Here is a 26,316-nt window from a genome sequence, read left to right on the forward strand (position 1 = left end):
TGTGACTGATTAGGTAGTCTACTTTATTGAAAACTCCCAGAGACCGGTCAACGATTGAAAGCTAAGGGCGGGGCGGGGCTGGCAAGAGCTGACCGGCGTGTCTGACCGGAGTTTGGCACTTAGAGCATGCGCAGTCCTCACAGAAGATGACGAGCAAAAACTGCGGAGGGCGCGATTGCGTAGGCGCTGGTTCTGATTGGCTACTGTTCGCGGGCAAGGGGTCGTGTCTACTCGTCACCAAGTAAACAGGGATGGTGGGGGCGGGGCCAAAGAGGCACCAAGAGCTGGTTGGCCAGGCGAAGATTGGGGGGTGTTGTGGATTGGTCCCGGCTGGAGCTCCGCTGTGTGGAGCTCGCGCCGGGACCCGGAGCCGGCGGTCTGAGGGATGGACGAAACGAGCCCACTAGTGTCCCCGGAGCGGGCCCAACCCCCGGACTACACCTTCCCGTCCGGCTCGGGCGCTCACTTTCCCCAGGTGCCGGGGGGCGCGGTCCGAGTGGCGGCGGCGGCCGGCCCGGCCCCCTCTCCTCCGGGCTCCCCAGGCCACGACCGGGAGCGGCAGCCACTGCTGGATCGGGCTCGGGGCGCGGCGGCCCAGTGTCAGACTCAAACCGTGGTGGCGCAGGCCCAAGCCCTAGCCGCCCAGGCCGCGGCGGCGGCGCACGTCGCGCAGGCCCACCGCGAGCGGAACGAGTTTCCAGAGGACCCCGAGTTCGAGGCGGTGGTGCGGCAGGCCGAGCTGGCCATCGAGCGGGGCTTCTTCCCCGAGCGTATCTACCAGGGCTCCAGCGGAAGCTACTTCGTCAAGGACCCTCAGGGGGTGAGAGCATGGTGGAAACCGTGGCCGCAGGCTTCGACAGAGTGGGCCTGTCCAGGGGAGTTTGGGGTTTCGCATAGCCAGAAGGAGGAGGGGTTTGAAAGAAAGGCAGCAAAAGGGAGAAACTTCACAGTGTGGAGCCCCTTGGCAGAATTTTGGAATGCCACGTAGGACTGAAGATGCAGAAGCTCTGCAGGATGTGGAAATAAATCAGAACCTATTTGGTGGGGGAGGAGTGAGCGAAAAATGAAAAGAGGAAATTGACCAGATACAGGCGAGGGGCCCAACGGTGTGGTGGGGCAATCGGCCTCTGAACAGAGAGGCGCGGGGAGATGCTGCTTTCTAGTAGGTTCCTTAGCTTTAAACTACAGAGTCTGCTTTTCGTTCATTAACCTTCAGATTTACAGTTTTGAGCTTTGGGCCCATTATCTCTTTTTGGGCCAAACCAGTGTTGTCGCTGTTCATTGAGAAGGACGGGTAACCGGTTAGGGACTCTTGACGGTTCAGTTCCAGCTTTCTGTGCTGTGATGATGTCTCCTGCCGCCTTCCCAGGTCTCTTATTGGCGGACGATGGTGATAAGAGTGGGTGGAATCACCAGTTTTAATCTCTTTTGGTTATTGCTCACTTCTTTGGGGAAATTGTTCAAATCCTTTTTTATGGTTCCTCAGCTTAGAATGGAGTTTTAGAATCATGGGACTGTTATCTGCCTTTTTACTTTCATTTATCTCCCAGGACAGTCAGTTTGCATTTCATCTAAGGCAGAGTGTTTGCTGACCTTTATTTTATCCCCTGCATGTGTAAAAAGGGGGTTGGGGATGGGATGGGGCATGGAGTAACCAGGGCAGCTGAGAGATGACCTTTGTTCCTTTTTCATTTTTCATTTTTTTTTTTTTTTAGACAGGACTAAAATTTGATTTCCCTGGTTATGGGAGCCCCAAAAACATGAGATCCAAAGGCAGTCAGGCAGTTGAGGCTTATATGCTGTTCTGAGCTAAGGGATAGCAGCCTAGAGCTTCAAAGGAGAGGAGGGATATTCGCAGGAAGTTAAGAAGAGCAGGTGTTTGGTAATCAGATGTTTTACTTGCCATGCAGGTAAGTCTTTCAGATAAAAAGTTATCTTGGTAATAGCTCTCTTTCTGGGCCAGGCCCTCTATCTAAATACTTTTATGCAGGTAAGGGAGAGGTAAAAGTTTTTCCTGAGTCTGCTAGGGCTTGATTGCCTTCAGCTCAAAACAGTCCACATGCAGAAGTGGCACATTTTGGGGTGGTATATTCTGCTCCCCTTTAGTCCCGCCTTTGAAACTTCCCTAAGAAGTTTCTCAGTCCAGCCCAAGAGGTTTAGTTGATGGATTGCTCCATCTCATTGAACTGATCTCTTAGTCTTGAGAATGTCTACCCAGTTAAATATGTCTCATTTCTGGAGGCAGTGATGCAAGTGGGCTCTCAAAGTTAGGCCTATATTGTACAAGCAGTCAGTTATTTAATAAGAAGCATTTCTATGGAAACAAAAGAAAAACAAAGTTAATAATTGGAGCAGACTATAATCCATTTTGAGTTCTGAAGGCAGCAAGCTGCAATTTCTAGATGCATGGCTTGTAGCAGCTTCAGATGAGTGTGGGCAGGCAATGGTGATCTGGTAGATTTTCCTGGTTTACAGTTTGAATGTCTCCGGCCTTTATTCTTTTGAGAACTGCAGAGATATCATGGGAATATCAGAAGGTCAAAAAATATCAAATCTCTTTCAAAGTTCTTAGATGGGCCAGAATGGTTTATTGGAAAAATATATTATTTTTATACTTATTAGAATGATGGGTGTGAAAGCTCCCTCAGATTTTCACTGTATTTCTCCTGTGTGAACTCTAGTTGGTATACTGTTTTGATAGGAGTGCTGAGTGGCCAGGATGGGCCATGACTTCTAACTCTAGGTTAGGTTCATTGGATGGTCTGGTTATTCTCCCAGATGTTGTCCCTGAGTTATCATCAAGAACCAGAGAACAATTCTGCCATCGACTCAGTTAACATAGACTGAGATGGGGAAAGCTTTGAGAGTAATAGGTCTTTCCAAGTTCCTTAAATAAGGGAGCAGTGAGTTGAATTGAAAGCTCAAAGGAGAACCATCACTTCAAGAAGAAAAGAAAGCTGGGTATCTTGAAGTCTAAATATTAGCAAGATGCCTTCATCTTTTTTGTTTGGGAACCAGAATGACACCTAAGATATGAGTAGTTTTTTTGTTTTTGTTTTAGCTTGTTGACTGATTATCTTTGATAGGTACAGGAGCCAGAGGAAGGTTTTTGTTTTTCTTTCATGACACTGTTACAGCTCTGTTGGAAGTGTATCAGGTCAGCTGAGAAGTGGTCAGGTACTCTGACAGGTGGTAGTAATATGATCTCTTAATTCTACGTGGCAGGTAAAATACTACTACCTCAGTACATGGGTCACAGAGAATGACAGACCACTGGTATGTTTCTTGGTGATTGGCAGGATCCTGGTCTCTAAAATTTCCTAGGCCACTGTCTTGTCTTAGGTGGGAAGTCAAAACACATATGCCCTGACAAAAATGTCACCATCTCGCTACCACTGAGGAAAATGTGGTTAAGAGCAGGGGATCACTTCCTAAATGCTGTGGTATATCATATTGGCCCACGGATTCACTGTTGTTGGTCTCGTCATCTTTGGCCCTGCTCCAAATGTGTTTATTTATTTGCCTTAGCAAATACTTAGACAGCACTTATTATATGCCAGGCGCTATTTTAAGTGCTTTACAAGTTAACTCAATTCTCATAACCCTCTCACAGGTAGGTACTATTATTATTCTCACAGATGATAACACTGTGTAACTAATTGGCTCAGGGTCTCACAGCTAGTTAGTGGGAGGCAGGATTTAGACCCAGACAGACTGGCTCCAGACTTCATGCTTCTGACCACTATGCTCTGCTGCCTTAGAGTTAGTCATCTGAATTTCTGATTTCTCTTTTCAGCTACCATTTTGGTTGGAATTAAATTTAGCTATGTGTGACAGAAAATTTAAAATGATAATGTCTTGAATAAAAGTACATTTAACTCATAAAAGAAGTCTACAGGTCACTCAGAGCTGGCATGGCATTTCACTTTATCAGAGCTGCAAGCTCTTTCCAAAAATCCAGCTAATCAGCCATCTATAGCATGTGGCTTCTACTTCATGATCCAGGCTAGCTACTCAAACTGCAGACATCTTGTCTGCTTTTCAGGCATTTGAAGAAATGGAAGAGGGAGAGTATATCCCCTCTCTTTAAGGCATTTCCCAGAAGTCACCCCAGACTCTTCTCCTTATATCTCATTGTCCAGAACTTAGCTGCAGTAGTGTCCGAGAACTGTAGTCTTTGTTTAGCCCAGCTAAAAGTCAGAAGTCCTGGGTCCAAGGAAGAATAGGGGGCAACAGTTTTTGTGACAGCTACCTTTGGAGCTCGACAGTCCAAAAGGTTCTTGAAGATAACAACCCTGACTCCATTTCTCAATTTAGATTGGTTTCTCCCTCAGGGTGAGCATGTGAGGACCTGGAACAGTAGGATGGAAAATGCAAGATCAGAAGTCATGGTGGAGAGTGCTCCTGTTACCCTCCTCACTTACATCCTTGCACTTCACATCTCAATACTCAATCACCTATTTTTTGAGCATTTTGTTTTTTGTGAGGCTAGTAGTACTAGATGTTCATATTACCAGGAATCATAGAATAGCATGTGATTCACTAGTTTATTAAGAAGATTAAATGAGATATCACACCTGAAAGCCCCTGGCATGGTTCCTGGGTTGTTTTTAAGTTGTATGCCCACTGACCATAGATTAGGCTTTCTTGGATACATTAACAGTGAGTAAGGCAAAAGTAGTATGATTTTGAGAAGATAGTTTCATAACCACTGAGAATAGCAATTCATTAGATAATCCTAATTGGTATTTGCTTCAAAATTTTATAGGTATTGCTCACATGTTCTAGGAATTTGACCTTATATCAGTAATTTTCAACCTTTTAAAAATACTTTACCCACCTAGTTTGTTATGAAAATGGTACAGTATTTTTTCCACTTTTTAACTACTAACTTATGTTATAATATTGAATGTGCTTCTTCTAGCTACCCGTGCCCTCTGAGAAATTCTGATGTCTTTACACTTGGTTGAGAACCACACTGATAGCCAAGTAAAGAATATGTCTCGAATAGAATCAGTTTTACTAAAATGTTAAGAGGCAGTCAACTTTCAGTATTATATAAATGTAGTTCTTAAGATTTTAAGTATCATCTGCCATCTGTTATAGGGAGCTGTCCCAGGCTACAAGTTGTAATGGATGAGGCAGGTGGGGTCGATGGCAGAGGACAGGAAAATAAATATAGGCTAAATCTCTTTCACTATATTATATTTGGATCTCATCTTCTTTCAGGGTCTCATATAATTGGAGTAGCCCATCCCTCTCTTTTGTAAGAATTACATGTAAATAGCTAAGTCAAGGAGTGCTGTTTCCCTCCAACCTCTAATAGAGAATACAGTAGTTCTCAGAGTGTGGCCCAAGGACCTCTAGGAATCCTTTTTGGGGTCCACAGGTCAAAATTATTTTCATAATAATGTTAAGACTTTATTTACTTTTTCCCTTTCATTTCCTTATGACTGTACAGTGGAGAACTCCAGAGGCTGAATGAGATGTGGTATTGAAGCAGATTGAATATTACAGAAGAAAAGAGAATACAGTGGTCTTTTATTAAGGTGGACATTAGAGAGATCTGCAAAAATGTTAAACAGTGCTAGTCTCACTAAAAATTATTTTTGAAAATATAGTTATTTTTTCTAAAACATGTCACTTATGTTAACATGTAATAGGTTTCTTTTTATTATTAAATGAATTAATAGTTTTAACATTTAAGTTTTAATTTCTACTATAGCAAATATAGATTTTACCCACATAAACTAAAGCCTTTGGGGGTTCTTAATAAGTTTTAAGAGTTTAAAGGGATCTTGAGACCACATAGTTTGAGAACCATTCACTTCAAAAAAAAACTTCTGTTAAAAGTTATTTCTCTATATTTCACTGTATAATATGAATGATGTACTTGAACTGTCTTAGATTTTAGGAAAAAGCCTCTTTAGCATAGCCATAATACCTTCTTCCTTGTGGCTGCTGGTTAGATACAGGAACCCTTTTGGGCTCCAGGTTCCAGTAATTGGTTGTGAGTCCTGACACCAACCACTTAGTGGCCTCTTGCTTCCTTGTACAGTTCTGTTTTTAATCTACAACTTCATGGACTGCTGCTACTCAAGCTATCTGTACCTTATCCCCTTTGTTAAAAGGGGATTAGTAAGTGAGTGTTAAGGAAAGTTGTTTTAAAAATATTGATATCAAACTGAAGTTTTCTCCTAAATGTAATACAGGAATTGAAAGTTTATTAAAGGAGAAGATGGTAAGAAAAATTAGTCAGTGGTCATTTTCTTCCTCAGCCAAAAACTGGTGGTGTCTTTCTAATTCGAGTGGGTTTAGAGTTTGTTTTCTGTGAATAAAGAGAGTATTCTTGAGTATTCAGTAACATGGTTGATTATGTGAAGTGAACATTAGCTTTGGAAATTTGGCCAGGGTCGTTTTATGTATCTATCTAGGAAACCTGCAGAGTACTCACACAAACTAGGTACTGAGCAAATGTTAACAGAATTGAATTGGACTGAGGCCTACACTTCGTCCTGAAAGGCACTTGTCTCCCCTTCTGTCTAAATGTCTTTCTCTTCCTCCATCCTTCCCACCCTACCGTTCCCTCATTTGTCCAGTCCAGACATTATTATTTAATGAAACCCTTGTAGTACTGAGATAACCATAATTATTAATGCTTTTAGAATGAGGAAATGCTTTCAGATTCTCCTTATGGTGGAAGGAAACTGAAAAATTTGAAAGGTCAGTCTGTAAACGATGCTTGGCTACAGTCTTGGCCTTCAAGTTTTGCTTTCTTTCAGGGAAGTATTTTAAGCCTCAGTACTGACATTTTTCAGCCTGCTAGTAGTAGGAATGTCTTGTTCTTCTTTTTGGGAACCAACTTGCTGAACTCTGCATTGCGCCTCAGTTGAACTGACTTTGGGTTTTGGGACATGCCTCATGTTGTCCTGTGGTTCACTGCCCAGGTTCCAGAGAGTTACAGTGGACTCATCAGTCATTCTGAGTGGTGAGCTGCTGTGTGATTTACAGCCCAGGATTCCAGGGGAGCAGATATAGAGAGGAAAATTGCTAACTGTGGTCTCTTGCTAGCCATTTTGAATAAGAATGCAATTCTGACTTAGGATACAAATATATGCATTTGACATTTTCCAGTGAATAAGTAAGTTTGTCTTTAAGAATAATCAGTTTTTTAGGAGGGAAGAAGAGAGTTCTGTATTACTCTAGCCCTCTCAAATCCTCACAAGGCTTTTTCAGGGAACCGGTCTTAAGACTGACAAAAACTTGTTGGAGACATGTGCCTAGCCAAGTCCTAATATGAGTGCTTACTTAATGTAGGCAGATGGGTGTAAGTTTTCTGCTGTGACCTGCCATTCAGGAAGTGACACCCACAGGAAAATACCATATGACCCAGACTAGCTTGAGCTGGCTGTGGGGTGAGGGGAGAGAGGGAATCATATGATACGAAGATGAATCACTTGGATAGCATATTTGCTTCTCTTGCTTTGAAATGACCAGTTTGGGGACTGCAGGAAATGAAATAAATGAAAACAACTTCAGAGGGCTGACTGGCCTGCGGAAGAACCTTCAGGAGAAAGGGCCATAGTTTTTAGGTTGCAGCAGCATTCCATATTTCCAAGGACCTTTGAGGATTAAGTTACTGTATGCTATAGAAGATGGATTTAATCTTTTTGCCTCTCATATCCTGATCTCTTGCCTATCAGAATTACTAAGAGAACCCCATTCTAACTAGGCAACAGATTCTTTTTTCTGCTGTGATTTTTCTCTTCCATTGCTTTCTTAGTTTGTCATTCCTAAACTTTTTATTGTAAGGTTTCATTAACATCCAGGGGGTGGGATAGTAAGGCCGATAGAGGAAATCAACTATTGATGAAGGAATTTTTTTAACCTCGTTTTATTATACCTTATTAAGTCCCTTTCAGTTGATAATTTTGAGTATTTACATAATTGATACAGAGCAGTAGTGTGTATGTATGTACCTTGGAAGCTGGGGTTTGATGGTGTTAAAATCTGTTGTACCATATATACCAGACTCGGCACCTTTTTTGGCCACAGCCCTTTCTATCATTACGTCTCTTAGTTATACACTTGAGCTGATGTCTTCCCCTTATAAGCTAGGGAGAAGCCAGTATCTGTATGTAGGGGTTGTCTGCCCATGCCCTCTCATTTCTTTATGGATTCCTGCTGACCTGGTCTGTGAGCTACTTTAGTCAACTTGCCTTTAATGTCCTCTTTTTCTTTCATCTGTGCAGAAGATCATTGCTGTCTTCAAACCCAAGAATGAAGAACCATATGGGCACCTTAATCCTAAGTGGACCAAGTGGCTGCAGAAGCTGTGCTGTCCTTGCTGCTTTGGCCGTGATTGCCTTGTCCTCAACCAGGGCTATCTTTCAGAGGCAGGGGCCAGCCTGGTGGACCAAAAACTGGAACTCAACATTGTACCCCGTACAAAGGCCAGTGACCTGTCCGCGGGGAGTCTTACTGCCTTACCAGGGCCCTAAAGCCCTGCTACATGTTAGTGGGACTCTTAGGTCCAGTGAGGGCTCCTTATGCCTTGAGTCTAGGGTTAACAGCCCTAGTGGGACTTTTAGGTCCAGTGAGGGCTCTTTATGCCTTGAGTCTAGGGTTATCAGCCCATCTTGGGGGTGGGGATATATTTAGACTCATGATTTGATCATTTGATGAAAGATATCTTGAGAAGGGTACACATAAAATTTTTGCATACAATTTCAAGAAGGTCACTCACTAACCGTCTGATGCACATTTATGGGCTTCTTGCATCTTTGGATCCCAGGTAATCCCAAGCTCGTTAGAAACCTAGCTACTTTTGTATCTCACTCTCTTAGATTTCTGAGCCATTCCAGGATTTAGATATAGTCTAGAATGTACTAGCTGATGTTAGCCAAGCACTTATGCAAGATCTGGCAGGGAGGACTTTAGATGGGCTTGAGGGTAAGAGTAAAGATCTGGCCTATAGGGAACTGACATGGAACTCTCTTCACCCATCTTTATGCTATGGAATTCTGGTACTTTTCTGAACAAAACAAATTGAGGTCCCAGGAGGTAAATTCACACTTAGAATGGATTGAGATTCTAATGAAGGGTCTGGATCATACTCCCTGTCCTCCCCTCCCCCAAATGCTTAAATACAGAATTAATTACATATAATGTCAAGATATTTACTGAGGCCAGGTTAAGAACCCCTGTACTATAGAGTGTTCTGTGAAACTTTCCAGGGATTATGATAGGAAGGAATCTACTAGTCAGCATGTGAACATTTAAGGACATGTCATCACCTGTTGAGTATTTGGCTACCTGAGGTTTAGTAACAATTTAAGGCGGATCTGATCTGATGCCCGAAGGTTGCAGGGGTGTCTTGGTGGCTCTAGGTCTTAATTATCTTTGAGAATCTGAGGAAAATTATAGACCTTGTTTTCAGAAAATAGTCACGTATTTGCATATAATTTCAGTGGATGATTCATAGACCAGTTGAAGTCCATCCATTGACCCTATAGGGACCATGCCTCTAGATTAAAGGCCCCCGCTTGAAGTTTTCTTCACAGATTTAGATAGCAGACTTTGGGCAAAGAGACTGATCAGGAGACAGGAGCTTCCCTTCAAACCTGTTTATTTCTGTTTTCCCAGGGTATCTTAAGAGAAAATGTGCTTGTTGTAGATGTTTAACTGTGTCTACTCCTTTGCCACAAACTCCAAACAATAAGCCAACTAGTTTGTAAGTCAGGGAACATTTCTTGAAATTTTATTCTCCCTTCTCAGCACCTAGCGAAGTACTGTACTTATAGCAAGCATTACATAAGTACCAGCTGAATTGGTGAATGAATATCAAACCATGAGAAACAACACCAAAGACCTCCCAACTTCAGGTCTAGGAGAAAATGTTTGAATGCAGTTCCCGGTATGTAGCTTCCATTTGGCATCTAATTCACTGCCTGGCTTTGCACAGCTCATTTCTTCACTTCACGTTTCAATCCTCTCTGTGCAATTAGCTTACTTTGACCATCTTGTATAATAATTAATGCTCCTAAAATCTCCTGCCTAACCTGAAATCCTCCTATGAGGGCCCTCTTAAACTCTAGAAACTTTTAAATACTCCTTGCTCATCACTCTGTAATTTCCTTTTCTCACTAGGTAAATAGTAGAGCACCCTTGGCCTGGTGCCTGCCTATTCTGCCTGTACTTCTGGAGTGCAGTGCCTGAGAATCAGAGGCCTTAAGTTTGAATTTTGGCTCTGCAACTTTTTATTGGGTGATCCTTGAGCAAGTTACTTAAGACCATCCCCCGCACCCTGACCCCATTCAGTTTCCTCACTATAAAAATAGGGATATAAATAGTTCCTGTTTTATAGGATGGTTGTTAAGATTACACAAAATAATCCATGTAAAACACATAGCCCAATCCCTGGCACAATGTAAACACTCTATACATCTTAACCTGTGGTATTTTTATGACTGTTTTAACCATTAATGATACCCCCCTCCCCCAATCCCTTTCTTCCCCATCTCTGGTCTTCCTCTTTCCCCGTTAGAGAACCTTAATGAGGCCTGAGGACCTTTTGCATCAAAAAGTCAGCAACAACAAAAAAACTTGTCTTCTATGAGACTGAGATGAGACAGAACTTTGCAAATTTAACGTATAGCTGCTGGAGAATAGGAAGAGGAAGTCTCTCCCCCTTGTCTCCCTACCCTTATGGCAGGATTCTATCCAGTTGATCAGAGCATCTGTCACTATGAAAACGGGGCTCGCATTGGAATGGATAGCTGTCTTTGCTCTCTGTTCCTTTAAGGTTTCAGGTTATTATAGTTTCTTTCATTAGTCATAGGGAAAAAGAGGGCTGTTACAAAGAGTGATCACAAATAAATCCGATGGGGGGAAAAGGTGGTTTATGAGTTTTCACTGTGGAAACTGGCAAGATAACCTTTGTTCCTTTATTCCTGTGCCTGAGTGTCCTGATTTGTAAGGCAGAGAGTGCCAACCTGCAGTACCTTGCACATCCATTTCAGGTACTCCATTAACACTGGATAGATGGATGCATGGATGGATGGATAGATTGGGAAGGAAGGAATTCTTTTGCTTTTCTCCATTTCTAAGGTTCATGGGCAAAGTAGTTATTTGTAATGAACTTTCAAGGCCTAGGAAAAGAAAGAATTTTCTTATAAATTTGATTTCAGATATTTATATGCTAAAATCCACTTGTTGCTGTCTCTGAAAGAAGTGTGTAACTCATTCATTCATTCACTTAATATTTTTGAGCATGTGCCAGGCGCTGTGTTAGATACTGGGAATGTTAATGTGAATAAGATATTCCCTTCTTCCCCTTATTTCATTAGTCAGAAGTTAGATATACATACAGATAATCACAAGACAATGTGATAAGTATGACAATAGATGTAACATATGAATTATAGATTATGGTGATGTCAGCATAATTTGACAATCAAGTGTAATATTGATGGCCCATTAAAAAATTTTGTCTCGAATAGGCAATTCATGCATCTAGTGCTAAAATCAGAAGACACAGGAGAGAAAACAGAAAAGAGTAATTCAGTGTCCCTGCCACCCCTTTCAGCCACTCAGTTTCCTTTCTCAGAGACAGCTGCTATTACTAGTTTCTTGTGTAATATTCCAGATAGAGTCTGCATATAAATACACATATATATAGCAGGCCACTAAAAATGAAACCAACTTTAATGTTTATTTTTTGAATGTGGATAATGCACATAGTACAAAATTCAAAAGGAAATAAAAATGTACAGAGTAAATTACAATTTGCTTTTATCTGGATAGAAAATAGGTATTGGGCTATCTTCTCCTAACTCAGGAGGTGGCTGTTTTAGTCAACATAATTCATGTTAGTTGCTGTAACACTTCCTGAATCACAGTGGTTTAACATAATAGGAGTTTATTTCTTATTCACATCATAGATCCATTCAAGGCAGGCAGCTCTTCTAGATCCTCTGTCATTCCACAAGGGGTCTAGGGTCCTTCTGTGATGTGGCTCTGCCATCTCAGAGCCGTTCATTTCCAGCTGCAGAGATTGGGAAATATGATAGAGTTTAGGGGCCAAGTCTGGAAGTGATGTATATGCATCACTTTGTCAGCATTCCATTGTCTTGAAGTAGTCATTTACTCTATCTTAGCTGCTAGGAAGGCTGAGAAATGCTATTTGTGTCCCCTGGAAGAGGAGCAGTATTGGTGAGCATCTAGCTATTCTCTGCCATGGTGGTAAAGTTCCTTTAACTTGACTCTAATCTAGGTATCTCTTCTTTTTCCATTATAGGTAGTATACCTGGCCAGTGACACCTTCAACTATAGTGCCATTGACCGAGTGAAGTCCAGGGGCAAGCGGCTTGCACTAGAGAAAGTGCCAAAAGTTGGGCAGCGCTTTAACCGCATTGGGCTACCGCCTAAGGTATAGACTTCATCTGTGTGACTTATGATTTATGGTGGCATATAGTGATGACTTATAGTGGCATAGCCATCCAAGTGATGAAGCAATGTGTCTATAGACTCTCATATGGGCATGTGAATAGCTTGCCCTGAGGCTCCTGTCTTCCTCATTTCTGTCAAGGGCCTAAGACCCTAACTTTCTCACTTTATTCCTCTTGATGGACTACTTGAATTTGGATTGTCAATCATAGTCACAACCCTTTTCTCCTATACTTGCAATGAGATGAAGAAGTAAAGATCTTGAAAACATTTTCTTTGTGATATAAAATTCACAAGGGCTTACTGAGTACCTCTTAGTCCTGGGGTCTTTGTACTTAGGCTATAGGGAAATACCTTTGTTCTTCCTTCTTGGTTGCAGGTTGGTTCATTCCAGCTATTTGTTGAAGGCTACAAGGATGCAGATTTCTGGCTACGGCGTTTTGAAGCAGAACCTCTCCCTGAGAACACTAACCGGCAACTACTGCTGCAGTTTGAGCGGTTGGTGGTGCTGGATTACATCATCCGCAACACTGGTGAGCAGCTGTGGGTGGTTCTTTGCCCTGTGCCAGACTAGTGAGGTACTGGGGGAGGGAGGCCTGGAGGCTTGCAGGGCTTGGTATCAGAGGGCCTTATTAGGATGGGTTTTTTTCTCAGTCAGAAGGGTTGTATTTGGGGAAAGTCTCAGAACATACTTTTCCAAGACAAGCTTTGCCCAGGCACATCATGTGCAGTAATCAGAGGTGGTGAGGCCTGCAGCCAGTACTTACGTTTTATCTTAGCCTCTTTCCTGGTCCCAGACAGAAGTCACTTGGCCTTCCAAAGCAATGTGAAGAGTATTGGGTACTCTTATCCTTGGTCTCTTGTTATTCTTATAGCAGCAAAACTTATTACAGGACAGTTTTTTCTTTAAGTACCTCATGCAAGTGGACTTTTGCAGTATTTGTCATTTTTGTGAGTGGCTTACATTTAGCATAATGTCCTCGATTTTCACTCATGATGTAACATGTCAGAATTTCTTCCCTTTTTAAGGGTGAATAATAGTCCATTGTGCATGTATACCACATTTTGCTTATCCATTTATCTGTTGATGGATGCTTGGATTGCTTCCACATTTTAGCTATTGTGAATAATGCTGCTATGAATGTGAGTATACAAATATCCCCTTGAGACACTGCTTTTAATTCTTTTGATTATATACCCAGAAGTAGAATTGCTGGATCATATGGTAATTCTGTCTTCAATTTTTAAGGAATTGCCATACAGTTTTCCACAGTGGCTGTACCAGTTTACATTCCCATCAATACTGCAGAGAAGTTCCAATTTTTCTACATCCTTGTCACCACTTGTTATTTTCTTGTTTTTTTTTTTTTAATAGTAGCCATCCTAATGGGTATGAAATGGTATCTCATTGTAGTTTTGATTTGCATTTCTCGAATTATTGGTGATGTTGAACATCTTTTCAAGTGCTTTTTGACCATTGGTATATCTTTGGAGAAATATCTATTTAAGTCCTTTGCCCATCTTCATATCAGGTTGTTTTATTGTTGTTGAGTTATAGGAGTTTTTCATATATTCTGGATATTAATCCCTTATCAGATATATGATTTGCAAATATTTCCTCCCATTCTGTGGGTTGCCTTTTTACTCTGTGATAGTGTCTTTTGATGCAACTAATTTTTTGATTTTCATGAAATCTAATTTATTTTTCTTTTGTTTTGTGTGCCTTTGGTATTATATCTAAGAAATCATTGCCAAATCCCATGTTATGAAACTTTTGCCCTACGTTTTCTTTTTAGAATCTTTTAGTTTTGGTCTTAGATTTAGGTCATGGATCTATTTTGAGTTAATTTTTATAAATAGTGTTAGGTAAGGGTCCAACTTCATTCTTTTGCATATGGATATGCAGTTTTTTCAGCACTTTGTTGAAAAGACTGTCCCCATTGAACAGTCTTGCCACCCTTGTCAGCGATCATTTGATCATATATATACAAAAGTTTATTTCTGAACTCACTATTCTATTCCACTGGTCTGTATGTCTCTTTACAGTGTATCTAGTAGTCAGTTTTGAAACCAGGAAGTGGGAGTCCTACAGCTTCTTTTTCTGGATTGTTTTGACTATTCAAAGTTTCTTGAGATTCCATATGAATTTTAGGATGAGTTTTTCTATTTCTGCAAAAAACATCATTGGGATTTTGCATTCAACCTGTAGATTGCTTTGGGTATTATTGACATCTTAACAATATTAAGTCTTTCTGTCTATGAACATGGATTATCTTTCCACTTATTTATGTCTTCTTTGATTTCTTTAAGCAGTGTTTTGTAGTTTTCATTGTATAGGTCTTTAATCTCTTTGGTTAAGTTGATTCCTAAGTTTTTTTTCTTTCTGATGCTATTGTAAATGGAATTGTTTTCTTAATATTCTTTTTGGATTGTTCATTGTTAGTGTGTAGAAATGTAGCTGGTTGTTGTGTGTTGACTTTGTATCCTGATACTTTGATGAATTTATTAGTTTTAAAAGTTTTTTTATGGCATCTTTAGTGTTTTCTACATAGACAATCATATCATCTGTAAACAAAGATAATTTTACCTCTCCTTTTCAGTTTGGATGCCTTTTGTTTCTTTTTCTTGCATAATTGCTCTGGTCTTCCAGTACTATGTTGATTAGAAATTGTGAAAGTGGGCATCGTTGCCTTGTTCTAGACTTAGAGAAAAAGCTTTTGGTCTTTCACCATTCAGTATGATGTTTGCTAGGGGTTTTCCATCTATGACTTTATTATATGAAGGTAGTTTCCTTCTAGTCCTAGTTTGTTGAGTGTTTTTAATCATGAATGGATATTGAATTTTGTCAAATACCTTTTCTGCATCAGCTGAGATTATCAATCTGTTAATGTGATGTTTTACATTGATTGATTTTCATATGTTGAACCATCCTTACATTCCAGCAATAAATACTGGTCATGCTGTATAGTTCTTTTAATATGTTGCTAAATTTAGTTTGCTAGTTTTTTGTTGAGGATTTTTGCATCAATATTCATAAGGGACATTGGTCTGTAGCTTTTTATCCTTGTTGTGTCTTTGTCTGACTTTGGTATTAAGGTAATGCTGGCCTCATAAAATGAGTTATGGAGAGTTCCCTCCTTTTCAGTTTTTTGGAAAAGTTTGAGGATTGATGTTCTTTAAATGTTTGATAGAATTCACCAGTGAAGCCATAAGGTCCAGGGCTATTATTTGTTGAGAGATTTTTGATTACTAGTTATAGGTGTACTAAGATTTTCTGTTTCTTTGTGGTTTAGTCTTGGTAGGTTTTGTGTTTCATCTAGGTCATTCAGTTTGTTGGCATACAATTGCCCGTAGTACTCACTTATCATTCTTTTTATTTCCATAGAATTGATAGTGATGTCCCCACTTTAATTTCTGATTTTAGTAATATGAGTACTCTTTTTTTCCCTTAGTCTTTGTAGCTAAAAGTTTGTCAGTTTTATTTATCCAGCGAAACAACTGTTAGATTTTAATTTTAGAGCATTTGGTTCATTTATCTATAATGTATGTATAGATATGTTTGGATTTTTATCTACTATCTTATTATTTGCATCTATGTTTTCTATCTTCTCTTATTCTCCCTTTCTCTCTATTACCTTTTTCCTATCCTTTCTTACTTTCTTTTAAATTATTTTATAATTATTTCATTTTTCACCTCTAGTTTAGAAGTTGTGTATTCTTTCTTTTGGTGGTTACCTTAAAGATTACTATGTGAATCCTTCACTTTCCAAATCTAATATTAATTCGTACTTTTACCATTTTCTTGGACAGTGCAAAGATCTTAGGAACTCTTAACTCCACTTACCCATTTTAAGACTTTTATATTATTAATGTCATGCATTTAAATTAAATATGTATGTATATACATATATACATATGTTATGTATATATATGCATATATAAGCACATTTATATAAAACTATAAGACAATGCTGTTGTCATTAATAATAATTGTGGAGACGACACAATACACTAATAAGCAGAAAATGAACCTTTATTAACTAGTCATCCCACCACTTAGCCTCTTCCCAAATCAGCAGATGCTCTATGGAAAAATGCTGGACTCCCTCTCTAGATTTCCAATCTCCCAGATCTTAACACTTTAACTCTTAATGGTCTTGTTAAAATCTCCAAACCCTTCAAGAGATTTAAAAATATTTTATCCACTTTTTTTTTTTGTAGTTGTTCTCAGTAGAATGATTGGTCCAGGTGTTCAAAATACCTAGTCCATCATGAAAATGAATGTCACCCCAGTTTTTTCTACTAACTTTATATTTCTGTTCACAGATCGAGGCAACGACAACTGGCTGATTAAATACGACTATCCAATGGATAATTCTAGCTCTCGGGTAAGAGGTTCATCTGTATCTTGAAGAAGATGAAGTGGAGTATATGCATTCAGAAGAATTAGGATAGCACATGTGTTTAAAATTGATAGGTTAATATTTGGTAGAGTTTTTCCTCTGTTTTTTAAGGAATATGCTACTAAATGATGTTAATAGGAATAGATGAAGAAAAGTTCAGTAAGTTTGGGACATATTTAATGGTTTCCTTAGAGATTCACATTGCACAGTAACATAGTAAAGGTCTGAGAAATTGTGCATTTAATGAACCTGTTTAATTTTGCTTGGCTCAGTGATTTTTAAACTTTTTTTTGACCATGGAACATTTTTTTTGCAACAGACTACAATTCCACAGAACATCAGTTTAGAGAAAGCTACTTTCTTTAGCTTTCTTTACTCTCTCATTCTTTTCATACTTTACCACACTTCTCTATTTCTGCTCAGTCTGCACATTTTCAAAAAGTAATGGCAAGACTCCTTGGAGAAGGAAAGTGAGGTTGGGTTTTATTCCTCATAATGTCTTTTTTTTTTTTTTCCTTTCGGCTTTATTGAGATATAATGACGTATAGCATTGTGTAAGTTTAAGGTGTTCAGTGTGATGATTTGATACATGTATATATTGTGAAATGTTTACCACAATAAGGTTAGTTAACACATCCTCATAGTGATTTTACTTCCTTCTTTAATAGTCATTCTCAAATTTTGTACATCAGAATCACCTGCAAAGTTTATTAAAAAGAGTACAGATTCTTCAAGGCTTTCTCCCATGAGGTTGGGTAACTCAGGATTCTGCACTTTAATAAGATATCCCAGGAGATTCTGATGCAGATGTCCTGGACCCACATTCCTTGTTCTTGTGATGGCACCAGTGAACCTGAAGCATGAAACCAAGTAGACACTCATGAGAGTGTTTGACATGGGCTGTCGCAGATAACCTGCCCCACTCTTTTAACATTCAGCTCTTGTTCTTTTCCTTTTTATGTATCGCGAAAGCAGGGAAACAGACTCCCTTGTGCAAAAGCAGCCAACCATTGTCTTCCATGGTTCTGTTGTCTCACTGGAAAAATATGATCACCACCAGTGAAGTGACATTTGAGTCAAGGTCCACACAGAAGGACCTTGACCAACTGATACTGATTTTTTTTCCTTTTTTCATGGCCTCAGGAATCTCATTGCCTTTCCCTAGGAGGAATGGCTTATAGTTACCTTTTGTTATTGTCACTTCCCCTCTTACCAGTGACTGTGGCAACTCCTGGGGAAGTATACCTTTTCTAAGATGAGAAAGGGACTCTAAAAACCTTGTACAAGCCAAATCAGAGGAGCCATTAAGTGTACTGTGTTTAGGTAACTAGCGGAAACTGCTTTAAGAAGCTGCATAAGGATTGCTACTTGAGGAGGTTCAGATGGGATGCTTTGCTACTACTTTAAAGGGCCTGAAGCACATGAGACTCTAAATATTTAATCTTTCCTTGCTCTTCAGGACACAGACTGGGTGGTAGTAAAGGAGCCTGTTATCAAGGTGGCTGCCATAGATAATGGGCTGGCTTTTCCCCTGAAGCATCCTGACTCCTGGAGGGCATGTAAGTCTTAAAACCACTGTGGTCTGGCTCCTCTCTTGCTGGGTCTCTGTTTTCTTGTCTGTGCAAGGTAGAAATACCTCTATCACAGGATTGTGCTAAGAATTAATGAAATAATGCAGCTCATGCACTTTAGCTAAATGGCTGGCACATGGCAACAACTCCATAACGTAAGCCATTATTGTAATTTTTACCTTACATTATTCCTATTTGTGTCTATTTGCTATCAGTATTCTGTCTTCCTTGTTGACATCCTGGAAGTCAGCTCCTGCCCCGTTATAACTGAGAAACTTTCAAAAAGAGGGAGAGATGCTGGTTGGAGGATTACTAGCCTCTTTGCAGCATTAGTCTGTCTTTTCAAAAAGAGCATCTTGGTGTCTCAGGAGCAAGAAATTGCTTCTAGATAGGCTTGCATCTTGGAAGGTCATGTAATATCTGGGAAAGAGCACAGCTCTGGGATTAGGCAGACTTGGGTTTGAATCCTGGTTCCTCCACTTACTGTGTAACCTTTAAGGTTCACAGCTCTTGTAACTTTTCTGGTGTATATCAAGGAAGAGGGGTATTTTACTTTTTGCACTGGTCTGATAGATAAAGGATATAGATGGGCAGGGAATTTTTTTCAACATCAGCTTTGCTTTTGACCTTTCCTCTTTCAGATCCTTTTTACTGGGCCTGGTTGCCCCAGGCAAAAGTCCCATTCTCTCAGGAGATCAAAGATCTGATTCTTCCAAAGATATCTGACCCTAACTTCGTCAAGGACTTGGAGGAGGACCTATATGAACTCTTCAAGGTTAGCCCTGGGAACATCAGCCTTATAACCATATAGAACAGCGGTCCCCAACCTTTTTGGCACCAGGGAATTGTGCTCCCATGAGAATCTAATGCCTGATGATTTGAGGTGGAGCTGAGGTTGTGGTACTAGTGCTGGGGAGCGTCTGCAAATACAGATGAAACTTTAATCACTGGACTGCTGCTCACCTCCTGCTTACCTCCTGCTGTGCAGCCCGTGACCCAAAGATTGGGGACCCCTGATATAGAAGAAAGAATTCCTATTGCAGGTTTTACTAATTGGTCCTGATACAACTAAGAAAGCATGGCTAACACCCTTCTGACTTATATTAGCCAATGAAAAGCAAGATTTCTGTGTGTGGACAGCAGGACCTAGTTTGGATTGGTTTGAAGAAAATTGGCAGGTGTAATGAATCACACTGGTGTGTTTGTATCCTGTGTGTCATGTGGCTGCGTGTATATGCAGAGCTCTCATTTTCAAATGAGAGCATTTTCAAACAGAGCATTAGAGCCTGGAGTTCTTTAGAGTTAATAATGAGACTTAGGACAAGATATTTACTATTCTCTATTTCCCCAACTGTGAAACAAATAGGGAGTTCTAGGGTGATAGTTAACTTCACTAAGCCTCATAAGTCTTAGTGTAAATTTTCTGTAGTAGCAAATTTCTAACTAGGGGAGGAAAATGGGTTCTTCTGAGAGATTTATGCAGGTTCCATCTCCTTCTGCCCTTCCTTTGCAGAAAGATCCTGGTTTTGACAGGGGCCAGTTCCATAAGCAGATTGCTGTCATGCGGGGACAGGTAAGCCTGGGACATCCTCATAGCGTCATCTTTGGGATCTCTTGGGGAGAGTTATTTGCTCATGTTGAACAAATGTGGAAAGCTTGTATTTTACACCCTTTTCATTCTATGCCATACATACCTGTGACTGCCTAAACACATGGGAGAGGAAAGGTAGCCCTCCTTAATCTTCCACCTCTTCCACAGTATTCAGTGCTTGATGAAGCACTTACTGAGTGCTTAGTTCTGTGCCAGTTGCTAGATAGTTAATCGGTAAATTTACCCAGTGGTCTCTTATCAAGTTGCTCAAGGCAGGCCATGTGCCTTGGTGGTTAAGAGCTGGGCTCTGGAGTCAGACTGCTTTACTCCTTACAACTTCATGGCCTTGGACAAGAGCCACTGCTTACTTGTTTGTAAAATGGAACAGTATTAATACATCACATAGTTGGCCAGAGAATTACATGAGATAATGCATATCAAGTATACCGTAAAAATAATGCCTGGCATATGGTGAACACTCAGCTATTGGCTATGGTTATAATATTTGTTGTTACAGGTCATATTATTCTCTTTCCACTCCACATCAAAGAGAGCTAAGGAAACCCCCAGGGCATTACTGATCTTTCAAAAGAATATGCTTGAAAAATTGTTTAAAAACTCTTTAGGGCACCGATATTGTGCTTATTACTTTGAAGTCTTCTTAAAGAGAGCTGAGATGGTCCAGCAGTTAAGGGCACGAACTGGCCAGAATGCCTAGGTTTTAATCCTGGCTCTGTCATTTACTATCTATGAAGTCTTGGACAAGTTACTTAATTTCTCCTTTTACTGTCTCCATTTGTAACATGGGATTAATAACAGCATCTGCTTCATAGGGTTAGTATGAGATAAATGATTAAAACAGTTGGAGGAGTGCCTGGCATATTGAAATACTCAATATGCGTTAGCTATTTTGAACACCACAAAGTTCTGTGAACATCTAGCTCCTCTCAGTGTGTAGGTGGCCAGTAGATCAGTCACATCCTTGCTTACCAATCACACAGTGAAGCAAAACAAGCCTCTGCCTTGTAGAACTCTGACATACTGCAGAGAAAGGAGGTTACAACCTTCTGCCTACCTGAGTTGTAATCATAGAGTGAGTTATACAGGGGCTCTGAGCTGAAGGGAAAGAGTGAAGAACCCCCAGAGAGATGGACTTGAGTAATACTTGTTACTCACCATAAAGGCTTCTAACAAGGAGTTAGATAAAGAATGCAGAGTCTAAAGGAAGCCTCTTTAAGTAACATTTGCAAAGACAGTATTTATTTTTTAGCGTTATGTGCCTGCTATAAATTTTTCTTCAACTTTTTAATTTAAAAAATTTCAAACCTCAGTAAAGTTGTAAAAGTGGGATCTTCTCCTAGATTCACCAGTTGTTAAATTTTTTAGTTAAATTTGCTTTATCTCATATCTTTATATATTATCTATATGAGTAATGTCTATCTCTAAATACCTATATAATTTGTCTACCTCCCTAGATAGATTTTATTTTTGGCCAAATATTTTGAAAGTAAGTTGTAGACAACTGACATTTTATCCCAAATACTTCAGCATACCTGAAAGGTGGCGTCTAACCCAAAGAACCAAAGGAAGCACAGGAAGACCCAGCTAGGGCAGGTTTAAAATCCTCTGTGTCTTAAGTTGGGTGGTCTCCTGCACAATCCATTCCAGTTCCATTTGAACCTCCTTTTAATTCTCTACCCTGATCTTGTACTCAGGGCTCTTAGAAGCAGTGTAGGATGCTGACAAATACCAAAACAAATAAGTAAAACAGGAATTAATTACTGGCAGGATCTACTTCCAACTTCTGACCTCTGTTCTAGGTGAATCTCTGCCTCTTTATGGGTGGCATTTGTGTGCCAAGGATATTTAGCTTGAAGGCTGTGTGATTCGAGGGTGCAGCCTAGCTTACCGTACCGTATGTCTGTGGCCTGGCTGCGCAAATCTGTAACATCTAGTTCTTTAAAGAAGGCTATCATACGACAACTTCAGCTTTTGTATTATCCTGCCAGAGTAGATAAATGGTGGTGATTCTAATTTTGACAAGGGGGAGAAAATGTGTCCCCATGGACACATGTCTGAAATATCTTTAAAATACAGACAAAAGTTGATAAGGAACTAAATGCAATGTGGTATCCTTGTATGTGATCCTGGAAGTGAAAAAAAACAGTACTGGAAAAGCTAATGTAATCCAAATTAAGCCTGGAGTTTGGTTAATAGTAAGGTTCCAGTGTTCCTGGTTTTGCTGAATGTACTATAGTTATGTAAAAAGAAACTGGGTAAATAGTATATGGGAACTTTCTGTACTATCTTTGCAAGTTTTCTGTAAATCTAAAATTATTCCAAAAATTTAAATACAAAGATGATGAAGAGATAGCATTAGAGAGAGAATCCAACTGAACTCTTGGCTTTTTAAAAGATATGGTCTTTGTAGGAAAATCAGAAAATAAGGATAAACAGTAATAAATAAAAATCACCTGTAATTCCTTCACTCAGATATAATCACCACCAACTTCCAAAATTTTTTTTTTCCTGCAGATAGGAAGATAGAATTTTAGAAAATACAGGTGGCGTCACATTATAATACTGGTTCCTTATTCTCCTTCTTTTTCTATCTAATAACATTGTGATCAGCTTTCCATGCCAATAAATTATCTTTTTTAATTGTTTGCTTTTTATCCCTTAGATTATTAACTGTTCCCATATTCTTGGGCATTTATGTCATTTTTACTTCATAAACAATGCTGCATTATATTGGTCGAAACTATTTGGTGCATGTTCACTATTGTTTCCTTAGTCTTAAAAATGGAATCGCTGAGTCAGAAGGCCTGTTCACGTTTAAGCCTTTATTCTTCTCTGAATTTTCTGAAAGATTGTTCTTTCAGGCCCTACATCCATATCTCTGAATTCTCCCCAGCTCTATGTCATCGTCATCTTTTGTATTTTTACTAACTAGAAGGGCAAAAAACAAGATGTTTATTGTATTTTTAAATTTTTTGTATTTTTAAAAATGTATATTTTTAAAATGACTAGAGAGGTTTCCATTTTCTATATATTGCCCACTCATATTTCTACTTTTATAAGTAGTCTATTTGTACAATTTTCCATTAGTATGTTGTTTATTTTTTTGTTGATTTATAGGTACACTCTGTCTGGCAGTCTCCCTTCAGAGGCAGACCCAAATGCCTATGCCTTTCCCTCACTAATCTCATTTTTCCCACTGCAGATCCTAAATCTGACTCAGGCCTTGAAAGACAACAAGAGTCCCCTGCACCTGGTCCAGATGCCACCCGTGATTGTGGAGACTGCCCGGTCCCACCAGCGGTCTTCTAGCGAGTCCTACACACAAAGCTTTCAGAGTCGGAAGCCCTTCTTTTCGTGGTGGTAGCCTGAGAGGCAGACAAAGGCGCATTGTCTGAGACTTGGGCTGGGAGGAAGCCTGGGGAACAGGTTGCAGGAAAAGTCAGAGAAGCCAGTGGAGAACAGTGCCCTTGAGAACTCTCCCTCTCTGCTTGCCACCTGCCTCAGGGCTTTCCCAAGTACTGGGAGAAGCACAATCAGAGGGACAGTGAGTGCTGGTGAGCCCTTCTGAGTTCTGGGGAGGGCTGGAGCTCCATGCAAGGAGTCCAGATGCCCAGGAAGAAATGGCTTCCTTACAGCGTCTCCTGGGGGCAGATTGGGTAATTGCCTTTTCTCCCTGACACCCTGCTCTCTTGCAGTTTCTCATTATATTCTGCATCAGAAACAAACAAATAACAAAGACAGATTTAAATACTATTAGGAAAACCCGGGCAGAATCTCAGATCCTCTTATATCAGAAACCTTGAATCCAGACCTACGTTTGCATGGACCCAGACATTCCGGTGCCTAGCAGTTCCCCACTCCCATGGACCAAGGCAGCTGGGTACTCACAGTGCTGGGACAGACAGAAGCCACACCTTCCCTTTGGGTTTTTGCCAAGTCTTCCCCTTCTCCCACCAGTGCAATAGACTGACGAAAAGCCTCCAGACCCAATTTGCATGGTGGGGGTACTTTAGCTCCAGACCTCCCAGCAGTTCTGTATATGACTCTGTAGATCAGCTCTGCTCTCTGCCCTGCTAGGGACCCAACTTCTCTAGTGCAGACCTGCAGCTTGCCTCTCATTCAGGCAAAGGCAGGAGGGAGGACGTAGACTCCCCAGCATGCACAAGTGATCCATGTGGTCTGAGTGTACGCTGGGAGCTGTAATTGGTCAGTGGGCAAACTTACCCCAGTCTTGCTTTCTGAGTCCACTAATATAGTTTCTGTTGTTTTAGATATTTTTTTCCTCAACTCTTGACTTAGGGGTCCAGTTCGGATTGTGGAGTGGGTCTCAGCTCATAAGAGAACAATATTAGATCCTTGGACTTCTTTTTATGCTACCATTGCTGCTTGGTGGAGGTAATAGGACTCGTATTCTGCCTCCTAATTGGTAGCTGCCCTTTGCTCCCTGACTTCTTGTTCTGGGCCAGTTTTTCTATGGCTTATTGAGAAAGGTGGGGCCCAAAGGAGAGAGGCCTTCAAACTGTTCCCCAGTGCCTGCCCAGCTCAGTGCATCTTCCTGCTTCCATTGTTTCTTTTCCCTCAACTGTCTCCCCTGCCAGGTGTCCGAGCCCTTTCTACACCAAAGCAAAGAATGGCCTCAGGAGGGAGTAAAGAGGGTGCTATCTGTGGCTAAGGCACAGCCCTGTGCTACTGGATACTTCAAGTGTCTGGCACCCAGCGATTAGTCAATCAGCCTTGGAAAGAAACTATCTTGAAGGTTTGAAAAACAACCAAAGAAAGGGAGTAAGGACTATGGCTGTGTGCCCTCTGCTTGCCCAGCCCCACCATCTAGGAGGCAGAGCAGAGATGTACAGCCCTCTTGTCAGCTAGGCCAGGCTGGTGTCCTTCCATTCCAGCCCCCAGGAGCCAGCTTGTCCTGGGCTTTCACCCAGGTGACAAGAGCCTCTGGGAGCTGGATATGCATGCAGTGTGGATAACAGCACAGCTCCTTCACCAGCCCCAGCCTTGACAATCCTGGTCAGCCAACCTGGACACTAGCTTTGGGGACCATGTTTGTGAGAATGCCTGCCTTCAGAACGCAGGAGCAGCAGGGCTCCCAGAGGCTGGAAGGGGACCCAGGTGAGTTTAGCTTTCCATAGACATCTTTAAAGAAATGTGCGATAAAGCTCCACCTGAGTGTCAAGAGAGCCTGAGGAGTCTGAAGAGGGAGTCTGGTTGCTCCCCAAGCCAAGCTGACCAGCTCTGTGAGGAGAAGGAAAGCTGGGTCCAACGTACGAGGGGCTGGTCACATTTCTGGCAGGTGAAACAGTGGGGGGCATCCTTTCCTGGCCTGTCTCCATTCTGCCTGAAGCCTGTACTCAGGTTGCCTTGACTGTGGGCTTTGGGAGAGCCAGGGGCCCAGTGCCAAGGCAAGCTTATGGGTGGCACTCAGAACCACCCAGCCCTCTGCCAGCCATAGACCCTGACCCGCAATGTCAGGGAGTGGAGGCTGGACTATGAGAGTCCTGCTGCCTCTGTATTGTTCTTCTAATGCACTGTAGAAATTGTATGTAATGTATTTAAATCAATGCAGATGTATGAATAACAAGCCCAATTCTGACCTTTTTTTTTTGTCTAGTTTTCTTTGGTGGGAGGTAGACAAAGTAGAATGCAATTTTAAGGACAAAGAACACCGCATTTCTATGTAGTTGCTGAGTTAGGGCTCCTGAGTCTATTTTCCTTAGTAGGAGAAATACAGGTCCTCATTTCCAAAGTCTCAATGCTCTGAAAACCAAAAATATTTTCATAACTCCTTTGATACCAAAACTGACCTGAACCTACACTGATGTGAAGCTATTTGTAATCATTATATATCCCTCTTAGTGTGAATATTTGCTGTAGAAATATTGTTTTGTTATGGGATGTTCCCCTACTAGAAATTATACAGTGTTTTCACTGACTACTTCCTGAAAGCTGAAAAAATTCTGAATCTCAAAATTAGCCTCAAGGGTTTGGGATAAGGAATATGGACTGGCTTCTCTTCGTGGCCACGAGAGGGCAGTCCTGCTGTGTATGTGCGTCACTACCTGCTTGGAGCACTTTGAATTCTGGCCTCTTTAAGTGATGGATAATCAAGCAGATAGGATGGGTGGAAGGAGAGCTAAATGCAAATGAGCACATGGTATGCTGCTTTTGAGATGAAGCCAGAATAGTAATAAAAATCCTCACCTCGGGTTTTCAGGTTATGGCAACCTTGGATAATGCAGGAAGCTCAAGAATGATTGGTCCAGCTGTTGACCCACCT

At 40.8% G+C, this 26,316-nt stretch overlaps 1 protein-coding gene across 2 annotated transcripts; it reads left to right on the forward strand.

Annotated features, from left to right (window-relative positions):
• Positions 1-309: 309 nt before the first annotated feature.
• Positions 310-25,984, forward strand: PI4K2A (phosphatidylinositol 4-kinase type 2 alpha). 2 transcript variants are annotated; one of them, XM_011374010.2, is made up of 9 exons: positions 312-820; positions 8,253-8,453; positions 12,299-12,430; positions 12,827-12,980; positions 16,774-16,835; positions 18,310-18,409; positions 19,063-19,196; positions 19,935-19,994; positions 23,236-25,984. In XM_011374010.2, exons 1-9 carry the CDS (start codon positions 386-388, stop codon positions 23,395-23,397), a joined length of 1,440 nt encoding a protein of 479 aa, XP_011372312.1. In that variant the 5' UTR covers positions 312-385; the 3' UTR covers positions 23,398-25,984. The 2 variants fall into 2 exon arrangements, with proteins under 2 accessions (XP_023375612.1, XP_011372312.1); XM_023519844.1 differs by lacking the exon at positions 8,253-8,453 and having other exon boundaries at positions 310-820.
• The last annotated feature ends 332 nt before the right edge of the window (positions 25,985-26,316 follow it).

Source organism: Pteropus vampyrus, unplaced genomic scaffold (assembly GCF_000151845.1).
Source record: "Pteropus vampyrus isolate Shadow unplaced genomic scaffold, Pvam_2.0 Scaffold238, whole genome shotgun sequence".
In the NCBI taxonomy this organism is placed as follows: domain Eukaryota; kingdom Metazoa; phylum Chordata; class Mammalia; order Chiroptera; family Pteropodidae; genus Pteropus; species Pteropus vampyrus.

Coding starts and splice junctions, on each gene's coding strand:
- PI4K2A (XM_011374010.2), top strand. CDS start 386: ATGGACGAAACGAGCCCACTAGTGTCCCCGGAGCGGGCCCAACCCCCG. Junction 821..8,252: donor TCGTCAAGGACCCTCAGGGG/GTGAGAGCATGG, acceptor TCATCTGTGCAG/AAGATCATTGCTGTCTTCAA. Junction 8,454..12,298: donor ACATTGTACCCCGTACAAAG/GCCAGTGACCTG, acceptor TTTCCATTATAG/GTAGTATACCTGGCCAGTGA.